At 35.4% G+C, this 10,827-nt stretch overlaps 1 protein-coding gene across 1 annotated transcript; it reads right to left on the reverse strand.

Annotated features, from left to right (window-relative positions):
* Positions 1 to 1,368: 1,368 nt before the first annotated feature.
* LOC106869158 (tubulin alpha-8 chain) lies at positions 1,369 to 8,163 on the reverse strand. The gene is made up of 2 exons (XM_014914774.2): positions 7,922 to 8,163; positions 1,369 to 4,360 (listed from the first exon to the last, which is right to left on the reverse strand). Exons 1-2 carry the CDS (start codon positions 8,100 to 8,102, stop codon positions 3,228 to 3,230), a joined length of 1,314 nt encoding a protein of 437 aa, XP_014770260.1. The 5' UTR covers positions 8,103 to 8,163; the 3' UTR covers positions 1,369 to 3,227.
* Positions 8,164 to 10,827: the final 2,664 nt, after the last annotated feature.

Here is a 10,827-nt window from a genome sequence, read left to right on the forward strand (position 1 = left end):
ATATATATAGATTTAATCAAAAGATTAAATGAAGCTTGTACGAAACGTATGTACTGCTATAACCTAATACATTTTTGTTGCTTTTCTTCAAAGATATATATATATATATTAGCAATTAATAAGGGATTTCTCCAAACATTTACTGGTTTGCTCACAGTAAGGTTAGGTATTCAAAATAGTTTATTTATAAATCCAGTAATAATTCTTAATAGATAAGAATTCAAAGATATATTCCGTCGGATTATTCCAAATAGATCACCTTTAACCAGGTAGGTTTCCTGGAATATTTAATATAAATAATAAAATGATAGGGATTATGATGAAGTAGCACTAGCATTACCCTAATTCACATTTATATATAAATACAACCTCAAATACACCTACATATGTTTCAGCTGTATTGCTTAGTAACCATTGCAATTGAAACCTTACTATAGTACCAGTGCAGTTTCTGTAGGGTCTTTACGGTAATATCCTTTGAGATTTAATTAGTTTAAATTTTATGCTGATTTTAGTTGCATTCAACAAAGTAGAGTTGTATGTTTGTTCAGACGTGAACTATTTTCTATTCCAAGTATTGACTGGATAATCACTCATTTATCCCTTATAGTCAGTTATTTGAAAAAATGTTGTTGTTTAAATATTTATAATTCTTTTATATTAAGCAAAGGTAAATTTTCTCATATGCAAGCATCTTAAAGTTTGTTCTTGTCTCGAAATTATTATATTATATTCTGATGTAAAAATGTGGTAAAATTCTTCTATACATAAATTACATTTATTAGTTCTTGGTCTGTAAGGTTTTGCACTGCTAATTAATTCCCAGTCGATAATATAATCTTTGTTTCTGTCTTTAAAAGACCAGGTTAACCTACTTAGACTTGTTTGGATTTTTTATTTTTATCTTCAAATGAATTTAAGTGATTAGCCAGTCTTTTTTTGAATGCAACTAAAATCAACATAAAATTTAACCAGTTAATTCTCAAAGGATATTACAGTGAAGACCCTGAAGAAACTGCACCAGTATTATAGTAAGGTTGAAATTGCAACAGTTACTAACCAATGCAATCAAAACATATGTAGGTCTACTTGAGGCTGCATTTATTTATAAATGTGAATTAGAGGTAATGCTAATACTGCTTTGTCATAATCCTTATTATTATTGTTATTATATATATAATAGAAATTAAAACCTAAAAGAAAAGGTACTGAAAAATAACAAGGTTCAATGTGAGCAAGTTGTAAAGAGAAAATTGTTGAAATAAACTTTATATTGTAAAGAGCTTAAAAATAAATTATTTAAGCCAAATGTCTTCTGTTTAAAAGCTTACAGTAGGAAAAGTTGAAATGAAACAAAAACAACTTGAATAGTGTTTAAAAAACATTTATTTCGCATTTATGTATTCTTTTATGGAAGATATTTCCTTGGAAGCTTTTGTTATTTTGTAATTTTTTAAAAATTGAAATGAGGTTAAACAGCTGTATCAGTTTACAAACAGACAACTTAACATTGTTTTGAACAATTAAAATGGTCAACATACACTAGAATTAATAATTATTTGAACATAATTATTATACATTAGCAGAACTATTGTAAATATAGCAAAACAGCATAAATTCATGTTAATCAGTTAATATTAATTTTGCTAGTAATTTATAAATAAATTAATAAATAAACTAATTAATATTATCCCCCAACACCTCTATGGTTTGTAATCAGTATTGGAGCATTTTAGTTCACACTTCAATAAGAACTTTATAATGCATCATGTTATATCAGTGGTATATACTATCTTGACAAGCAGAGCATGTTACATTAAACATATTGAATGTTAGTTGTAAGATGTCAAGCCATGTTAATTGCCATACTAATAATATAGTAACATACCAAGCCATACTAGTTGTCATATCAATAACAACACACATAACAAACAATAGAACATCAAACCATACTAATTAACATGTTGATAAATCTTGTTTCAGGAAAACCCATACCAGTAGTTGACATATCAACATAACAAACCATAAACTTTTCAATTATATTACTTGACATAAGCATAACATATCTCATAGAATATCAAACCATACTGCTCGACAAGTCAATGATGAATCTTGAGCTACATATCAATAACAAACCTTATAACAGGTCAAATTCACATTAGTCTTGTATCAGTAACGAACCCTATAACATCTCAAATCATATTAACTGATTTTCCAGTGATAATAACAAGCTATATTGAAGTTGCAATTGCAGCAATTGAGAAATCATTGATTAAATTTAAAACACTTCCCTAAATCTGTAAATTTAAAGATGTCATAACCTACATACATACATACATGCAACGGTGGGAGTTTAACGCAATTAACATTAGAGCCAAAACCTGAATGGTTTAACTGTTGTGCGTCGAGCGCACCCAATCGTGTGTGTGTGTGTGTATATATATATATATATATATATATATTTATATATATATATATATATATATATATATATATATATATATATATATATATATTTGTTCCTTGATATAAAAATTTTAAAAGAAGTGAAAATATAATTGTTCTAAGAACTTAATTAGCACAAGTGGTATAAATATATATCACAAGTGGTATATATATATACTTCCAATAATAACATCAATATTGATATTCTGCTGTAGAATCTCAGCAATGTTACAACTATAACAACCTTTAACCTTTTGGTTAATCATAAAATAAAATAAAAAATGAACAAAAAAAATGCTAATTAGGCATTAATTAAATAATTTCTCTGAAAATATATATGGATATAGTTTAGATTAAACAAGTATAAACTGATTGTTTAATCCTTTTTATCACTGCATTATGCTTTCTTAAAATAATAAAGCTGCCTGCTTGTATAATTTGTGTGTGTAAAAAGTGACAGACAGGAAGACAGACTTTGGTAAATCAACGATGAAGTAGGTGTTAGGAAGAGCATTTGGTTATAAAATTCTGCATAAAAAAAGTTCATCTCTGAACTTAAAAAAAAAAAATGATCCTTAATGTTTACCAAAAAATAAAACTCCTTTAAAAGAAGTTAAAAAAAATTCATTTGCAAGTTATAAATGAAGCTACCATTGTTATAGTTTGGAATCACATGATAATTAATATTTTTCAAAGCTGAATTTATTCTTGAAATTTGTAAGTAATAACATGGAAGAATATTTTAAGCTATGATAATGCTGCAGGGGAGATAATATTTCTATTTAATATTCTTCTAGTTCTTCTTCTTCAGGATAAATATCTTCTGTATCAAATCCAACTTCTTCATAGTCTTTTTCCAATGAAGCCAGATCTTCTCTTGCTTCTGAAAATTCTCCTTCTTCCATACCTTCACCAACATACCAATGAACAAATGCACGTTTAGCATACATGAGGTCAAATTTAAAATCTAGCCTGGCCCAAGCTTCAGCAATGGCTGTTGTGTTACTTAAAAGACACACTGCTCGTGGTACTTGAGCCAAATCTCCACCAGGCACTGCTGTTGGTGGTTGATAATTGATACCAACTTTATATCCAGTTGGACACCAGTCAACAAACTGTATAGACCTTTTGGTTTTAATTGTAGCAATAGCCGCATTGACATCTTTTGGTACTACATCTCCACGATATAACATGCAACAAGCCATGTATTTTCCATGACGTGGATCACATTTAACCATTTGGTTAGATGGCTCAAAGCATGCATTGGCAATCTCTGAAACTGTCAACTGTTCATGATTAGCTTTCTCAACAGATAAGATTGGAGCATAAGTTACCAATGGAAAGTGGATTCTTGGATAAGGTACAAGGTTGGTTTGGAATTCAGTTAAATCTACGTTAAGGGCTCCATCAAACCGTAATGAGGCTGTGATGGAACTGACTACTTGAGCAATCAATCGGTTTAGATTGGTATAGCTTGGACGATCAATGTCTAAATTACGCCTACATATATCATAGATGGCTTCATTGTCAACCATAAATGAACAATCGGAATGTTCTAGTGTAGTATGAGTTGTCAGAATAGAGTTATATGGCTCAACAACAGCAGTAGCAATTTGTGGAGCTGGGTAAATGGAAAATTCTAATTTAGATTTCTTACCATAATCTACACTGAGACGTTCCATTAATAAAGAAGTAAACCCACTACCAGTGCCACCACCAAAGCTATGGAAAATCAAAAATCCTTGCAGACCATTACATTGGTCAGTCAGTTTGCGAATCCTCTCTAATACTGAATCCACAATTTCTTTACCAATCGTATAATGTCCTCTGGCATAGTTGTTAGCAGCATCTTCCTTTCCTGTTATCAATTGCTCAGGATGAAATAACTGGGCATACTTGCCAGTTCGAACTTCATCTGTGAAAATAAAATAAAATAAAATAAAATAAAATAAAATAGTAGTTTCAAAAGTCATTTCATAGGTTTCTACCTCTTCTGCTTCCCTCTAGTCTCTCTTTCTCCTCAATCACCCTCCCTCTCTTTCTGACACATTTTCACTCTCATGATATGAACGGTGCATTGGCTATGAACCTAAGCTTATGAATATATCTGTGTGAGCATGTGGAAAAGGGAGACCCAGGAAGATATAGGACAAAGCATTGAAGGCTGATCATAAGACGCTGAGCCTTACAGAAGAGATGACAAAGACAGAGATGATTGACATTTTGCTGTGCTCAAGAAGACCTGTCCATTACAATAAAAATGATATCCTAAAACCACTTGGTTATTCTTGTACATGCAAGACCCTGTCCCCACTCCCCTCTCCTTTCTCTCTAACATGTCAAGCACCCCCCCTCCCAGCACTACCACCACCATCATTTTCATCCCTCCTATATCTTTGGCAATACTTGGCTGTTGTACTTACCTGAGAGCAGAATTAGCATTTATTACAGCCAGCCCTCTGAAATGGTCTGCCCCACACCCCCAGAACCACTTCTATACTTTCAACCATTGCTCTCTCTTTCTCTCTCTCTCTCTGCTATACTCCATTCTAAACAACTCTCTTATCTGCTATCACTCTCAATGCCCTCCCCCGTATCTACCACCTTATGTATCCCTATATCATCCTCTCCACTACTTCTACACCTTGCACATCATCCCACTATATTCTGCTCTGTCCTTCTTCCTAAGTTACTCCTATGTCTCCCACATTACACCTCTACATACTTGTGTTTCCCATCATCTGCACCCTCACCCTTGTTCATAATTCACTACATTAATCTCAACCTCCAACTGTTTACCCTCCTCTCACACATCAACAAAAGCTTCCATTCTCTCATCCTTTCCCATGACCCACTCACCATGTCCTCTCACCTTGTTCCTTGAGAATTTGCTGTAACATCCCATCATCATCTTCCTTTTATCTCCTTAAGTCATGTATCTCCTCTATAGCAAGATGCTTGTGCTTCTCCCTCTATCATACTTTAGCCTTTCAACATCTGGCATAAAGCCACCCACCTCCACCTTTCCCTCCCAATTCCCTCCCAAATCCTTCATCTTAGGAGTAGGAGTTTTTTCCATTTCCTTTTTCTCTCTTCTTTTCTGTCTTATAGATTACATGACAATCTCCCTAGTGTTGTTGACACAAAACAAAAAAGCACCCAGTACACCCTGTAAAGTGGTTGGCATAACATTGGAGCTTGATGCGGCCTGTAGCTCTCAAATACTGAGAGTCAAGTCATCAAATGCATGCCAGCATGGAAAGTGGGCATTAAATGACGAGGTTGTTGTGGTTGATGATGGTGGTGGTGATGGTGGTGGTGGTGGTGATGGTGGCGGCGGCAGTGGTGGTGGTGGTGGTGGTGGTGGTGGTGGTGGTAGTGGTGGTGGTGGTGATGATGATGGTGATGAAATATGCTTTACATGCATGAATATATCTATTTTGCCAATTGTAAACTACTCATGATTACCACAAGGCTTTTGATTCCTTTCTCTTACTACAAGAAGAAATTTCAATTCAGTAAGCAAGCATTTTTGCATGTCATTCAGCATATCAACACCTACATGATGTATCTTTATCCATACCATTGGTTTATTCAAGTCATTTCTTTTAGCTCAATTCTAATTATTATTATGAAAATTATTTCTGGCCAAAAGTTTTCATAACACTTTTTCTCTATCTAAAAACTATTGTCTTTTGATCATGCAGCTTCATACCGGCTGTGTTCTGCTGATGAGGTGCAATAAGACTAAAACATTTCAAGTCATTATTGCCCCTGCTAACAACAATCAGATTATCTCTTAAGCATGAGAATTAAATTTCTCAGAATGAATTCTAAATATTCTTGAAATTATCTGTTTCCTTATGTGTCATAAACAATTGTGGCCTGATTTGTTTTCAATCTCCAACTAAGACAGAAATTTCAATTCATTAAGAATTGTTCATGTACATCATTCAGTATTCCAACATTCACAAGATTTATGTAAAATATATACATGTCATAACTGGCATACTTTATGGCATACAGTTTGTCTTGTATGACTCTTATTTGTAGATAAGATGTTGGAACTGCTCAAAGGACTTAATAATTGGTGAAAATTTATCTTTTGTTGATTAAAACAAACTCTCTGAAACTCTGAGATCTATTCTGGAAATACAGTTTTACTTAATGGTTAGAATTTAGTTTTAAAACTGTAAAAACTCTCTGATGAATTCATAAAATATGACAGAATAATAAATATAGTTTGATTCACCAGCATGATGCACCATACTCCAAATTTTGACCTCATTGACATATTGTTTCACTCTGCTCTTCAGAGCTGGATGATCTCTAACCAGGCGCACCCTGGTCCACCCAGGTCCACTAGACTCATTACAGGCATTTGTCTCTCCTCTTTGCATCACTCATATTGTATTTATTCCCTATACCTTACAATAGACACTCCAAACCTTTTTTTCAGAATGTCATCCTCTGAAATATGCATCATCTGCATCAACTTTACTGGTTTTAGATGGTCTTCAAAGGCCACGTACCTGCTTCTTCCCCGAGACCAAATCATAGAAAAAAAGTAAAAATTCAATTTTCTGTTCCATTGTGCCTTTGATTTCATGTAGGAGAAGGCAACCAGTAGCCATACTAATGTATCTTCTCAATAGACTACACTATTGTAAGATAGAAGAGGCAGCCAGTATCAGCCAGTTCTGAACATAAATATCTGTTTATGTTTCATTATAATCTTATAAAGCACATGTGTGGCTAAGTTGACAGAACACCAGACGATCAGCTGAAAGGCTGACATCTCATGTCCTACACCTGTGTTGTGGCTTCAAACAAAACATTCAACTCTCAAGTAGCCCAGTCTATTTAGTTTCACTAAATGACAATGTAAACACTGGAAAACTTATAAGAGCTTCATTAGTTTGTAGTGCAAAGTTCAACACTGTCTATGGGTATGGGAGTGCAGCTTGAAAAAAAAAAACACGCTCTGCTAAGCTGATTTGGACATACTACATGAAGATATAGTGTTCAGTGAACCATTAGGTTATGAGATTCACTGTGTAAACTTTATAGACTTGAACCCAGCTACAAAGAAAGCAATATATATATATATATATATATTGCAGCAAAAAATTTGTGGATTTTTCCAATTAAACAGACAGGTCAAACAGTTGATTGTATGATTGTTTCAGAAATTGATGTTGTACAGCATGAAAACTCAGACAATATTTATATGCTACTACCAAATGACTAATGAAGAATGAATTATACGCATGATCTGTTGAAAGCATAAAACACACTCCATGAGACAACTAATAGTTTGTCTATTAAAGGACAAGGAGAAGAAAGTAGTGATGGTAATGAAAATGTTAATGATGACATGGCAATAGCAATGAGAAGATGCTACAGATAATAATAATAATAATAACAACAACAACAACAACAACAATAAAGGGACAGAACAAAGATCAGTACTTACCAATTACAGTCGGTTCCAAATCTATGAATATGGCTCGAGGTACATGCATTTTTTTCTCTGTTTCACAAAAGAAAGTGTTACAAGAGTCATCTGTCTTCTCAGCATTTTGTTCTTCAGACTTTTTCCCATCAGGTTCAATCCCATGTTCCAGACAATACAACTCCCAGCATGAGTTGCCCATTTGCACACCAGCCTGTCCAACATGGATGCTGATACATTCTCGCTAGAAAATGAAATGACGAAAATTATAATTTAAGAACATGAAATGGAAGATATTCCAGTTGAAGTATACTTCCAATTTAAGTACATTAATTTCATGTCCCTAACAGGATTACCATATAATTTTGTTGGATTATTCACTGGTGGCTAGTAATAATGAGTGGAGGCGCAATGGTCCAGTGGTTAGGGCAGCAGACTCGCAGTCATAGGATCGCGGTTTCAATTCCAAGGTACAGAGGGAACAGATATAGGTGACTTGCTGCAGAGTAGATACATGGCTATCCCAGTTGCAAAATACAGAGTCCATGAATAGAGACCTTGAAAACATCCTTTGTTTCCTTCAACATCATGACTGTTACACTTGAACAACAAAGCTAAAGCCCTCAAACTTGCTCCAAATTCTTGGCTTCACAACCTCTGAAGATTTCTGATAGCAAAACTACATCCAAAACTAGTATTCCACTTTAAAGCCAGGAAATAATTCAGCTCTGATCAGTTGCCAACTCTCAGCAAAGCTTACATTCAACCTTAGAATTATAGAGTATTACTTAAATATCTGGGGCAGTCCAGCTACACCTCTTCTCTACATAAATATCTAGTAATTATATATTTAATGTTAATATCTCAAATGATCTGATCAAAATGTTTCCATTGAATTATTAAAGCAACTAAACCAAGCTTCCAGACATGTGATTTCTCTCTTTCTCTCTCTTTCTCTCTCTCTCTCTCTCTCTCACACACACACACACACGTGTGTGTATGTGTATATATATATTTATGTGTGTGTGTATATACTCATATATTTATTTATTTATATATATACACACACACACACACATGTGCATGTGTATGTGTGCATGTGTATGTGTGTGTATATCCCATCATCATCATCATCTTGTCATTATCATTTAACATCCATCTTCTATGCTGACATAGATTGGACAGTTTGACAGGATTCAACAAGATGAAAGGCTATGTCAAGTTTCAACATCTGTTTTGGCATGATTTTTTTAATGGCTGATTGCCCTTCCCAACACCAGTCACTTTTCGGAGTATACTGGGTGATTTTTACATGACACCGGCACAAGCGAGATTGCCAAGTAACTTATAAGACAAAGAAAAGACACCTTGACTGGGTGAGGTTGTAGTGGAGCTGACTTTATACTAGGTGTTGAGAGGCTAAAGTATGATAGAGGGCTAGGTACAGGTGTCTTGTTAGAGAAGTGATACATGGCTACCCTGCATTACATAAGTATATGAGTGAAAGTATCTGGAAAGAAGAGTGCTGGCAATGAGGAGATGTCAGAGCATACCCTCAAGATACAGAAAGGTGAATTTAAGAGAGAATACAAAGAATCAGGAAAGATGGGTAGATAGGTTCATTAGAGTGTGAGAGGAGAGTAACAGATAGCTAAAGATTGGTGTACAGATAAATGTATGAATGGGGTAGAGGTGTGGTCAATGGCAAATATGAGTATAGGGAAGGAAGAGATGAAAGAATAAGAGTGGGTCAATACATATACATAAAGTACCAATCCAGAGAGGTGGAGCAGCAGAACTGTCAGAGGTTCTGACACAATGCCTTTAGATACCTGTTTCAGCTTTTTGCTTTCTAGTAACAACACTTGTGTCAATACTGGTGCCAAGCTGTAATAGTTCTTAGGAGGCAGCATGTGCTCACGCAAACACACATCAGTTTCTTTGTATGTTTGTAACTTTTGATTCATGCTACTTCCACTGGTGAGGCATGCAGGCCAATATTCCTGAACAGAATGCCAGTTTGTCACAGGGTTAACGATTTACATCTGAGTGGTGAGGAGCAACATGAAATAAAGTGTTTTACTCAAGAACACACTGCACTGCTAGTCTACAGCATCCCCTTTTGATAGGCAACATCCTCTCCTCTCCAACATGGACTAATTCCAACAGGGAGATGGACGAAGCTCGATCATAGTGGAGAGAGCTGGGTTTGTCAGTTCCCGTTACAGTCGAGCATAGACAGAAACAGTGAATACAGGATAATCCGCATTCAGGTGCCACTTTCAACTCTCCCCTTGATCAATCTGATCAATTTTCAAAGTGTTGCATACTTTCAGCTAGTGCAAAATTCTCAGGGGACTGCATTTATACCCTGGCTGTGACCAGCATTAGAAATCTACTCAGTCTAGATGAACTTCGCATCTCCATCGCACTCAGAGTGGGAGCTGACGTCTGTAGGGGACTGAGATGCCGTTGTGGTAAGCCCCTCAACCCCACAGGTCTTCACAATCTGTCTTGTTGCCTTAATGCTGGTCGCTTCGCTCGTCACACTGAGCTAAACCTAATCATTAAGCGGGCCCTGGCTTGGATTAATATCCCTTCAGTTCTGGAGTTGTCGGGGTTATCCAGAAGCGATGGAAAGAGACCAAATGGTCTTATTCTCTGTCTCTGAGTTAAAGGTAAGTGACTCATTTGGGCTGCCACAGTCTGTGACTCCTTTTCTCCCTCCCACATCCTGGATGCTGCAATTAATGGGAGAGTCACTGCTTCCATAGCCTAATGGAAGAAAACCCTGAAGTATCAGGACCTGACAGTGAACTATCTCTTCCAGTCTGTAGCGTTTGAGATAATCAGAGGGACTGGGCCACTAACTTCAAAGTTCTTGTCAACGTTGACAGCTTGCCTCATCGAGGTGTCAGGTGATGCCC

This window comes from Octopus bimaculoides, chromosome 1, assembly GCF_001194135.2.
Source record: "Octopus bimaculoides isolate UCB-OBI-ISO-001 chromosome 1, ASM119413v2, whole genome shotgun sequence".
In the NCBI taxonomy this organism is placed as follows: domain Eukaryota; kingdom Metazoa; phylum Mollusca; class Cephalopoda; order Octopoda; family Octopodidae; genus Octopus; species Octopus bimaculoides.

Excerpts from the sequence above, each read along its gene's own strand:
- LOC106869158 (XM_014914774.2), bottom strand. The coding sequence starts at position 8,102 with ATGGGCAACTCATGCTGGGAGTTGTATTGTCTGGAACATGGGATTGAA. Across the intron at positions 4,361-7,921 it reads TTTGGAACCGACTGTAATTG|ATGAAGTTCGAACTGGCAAG; the intron begins GTAAGTACTGAT and ends TTATTTTCACAG.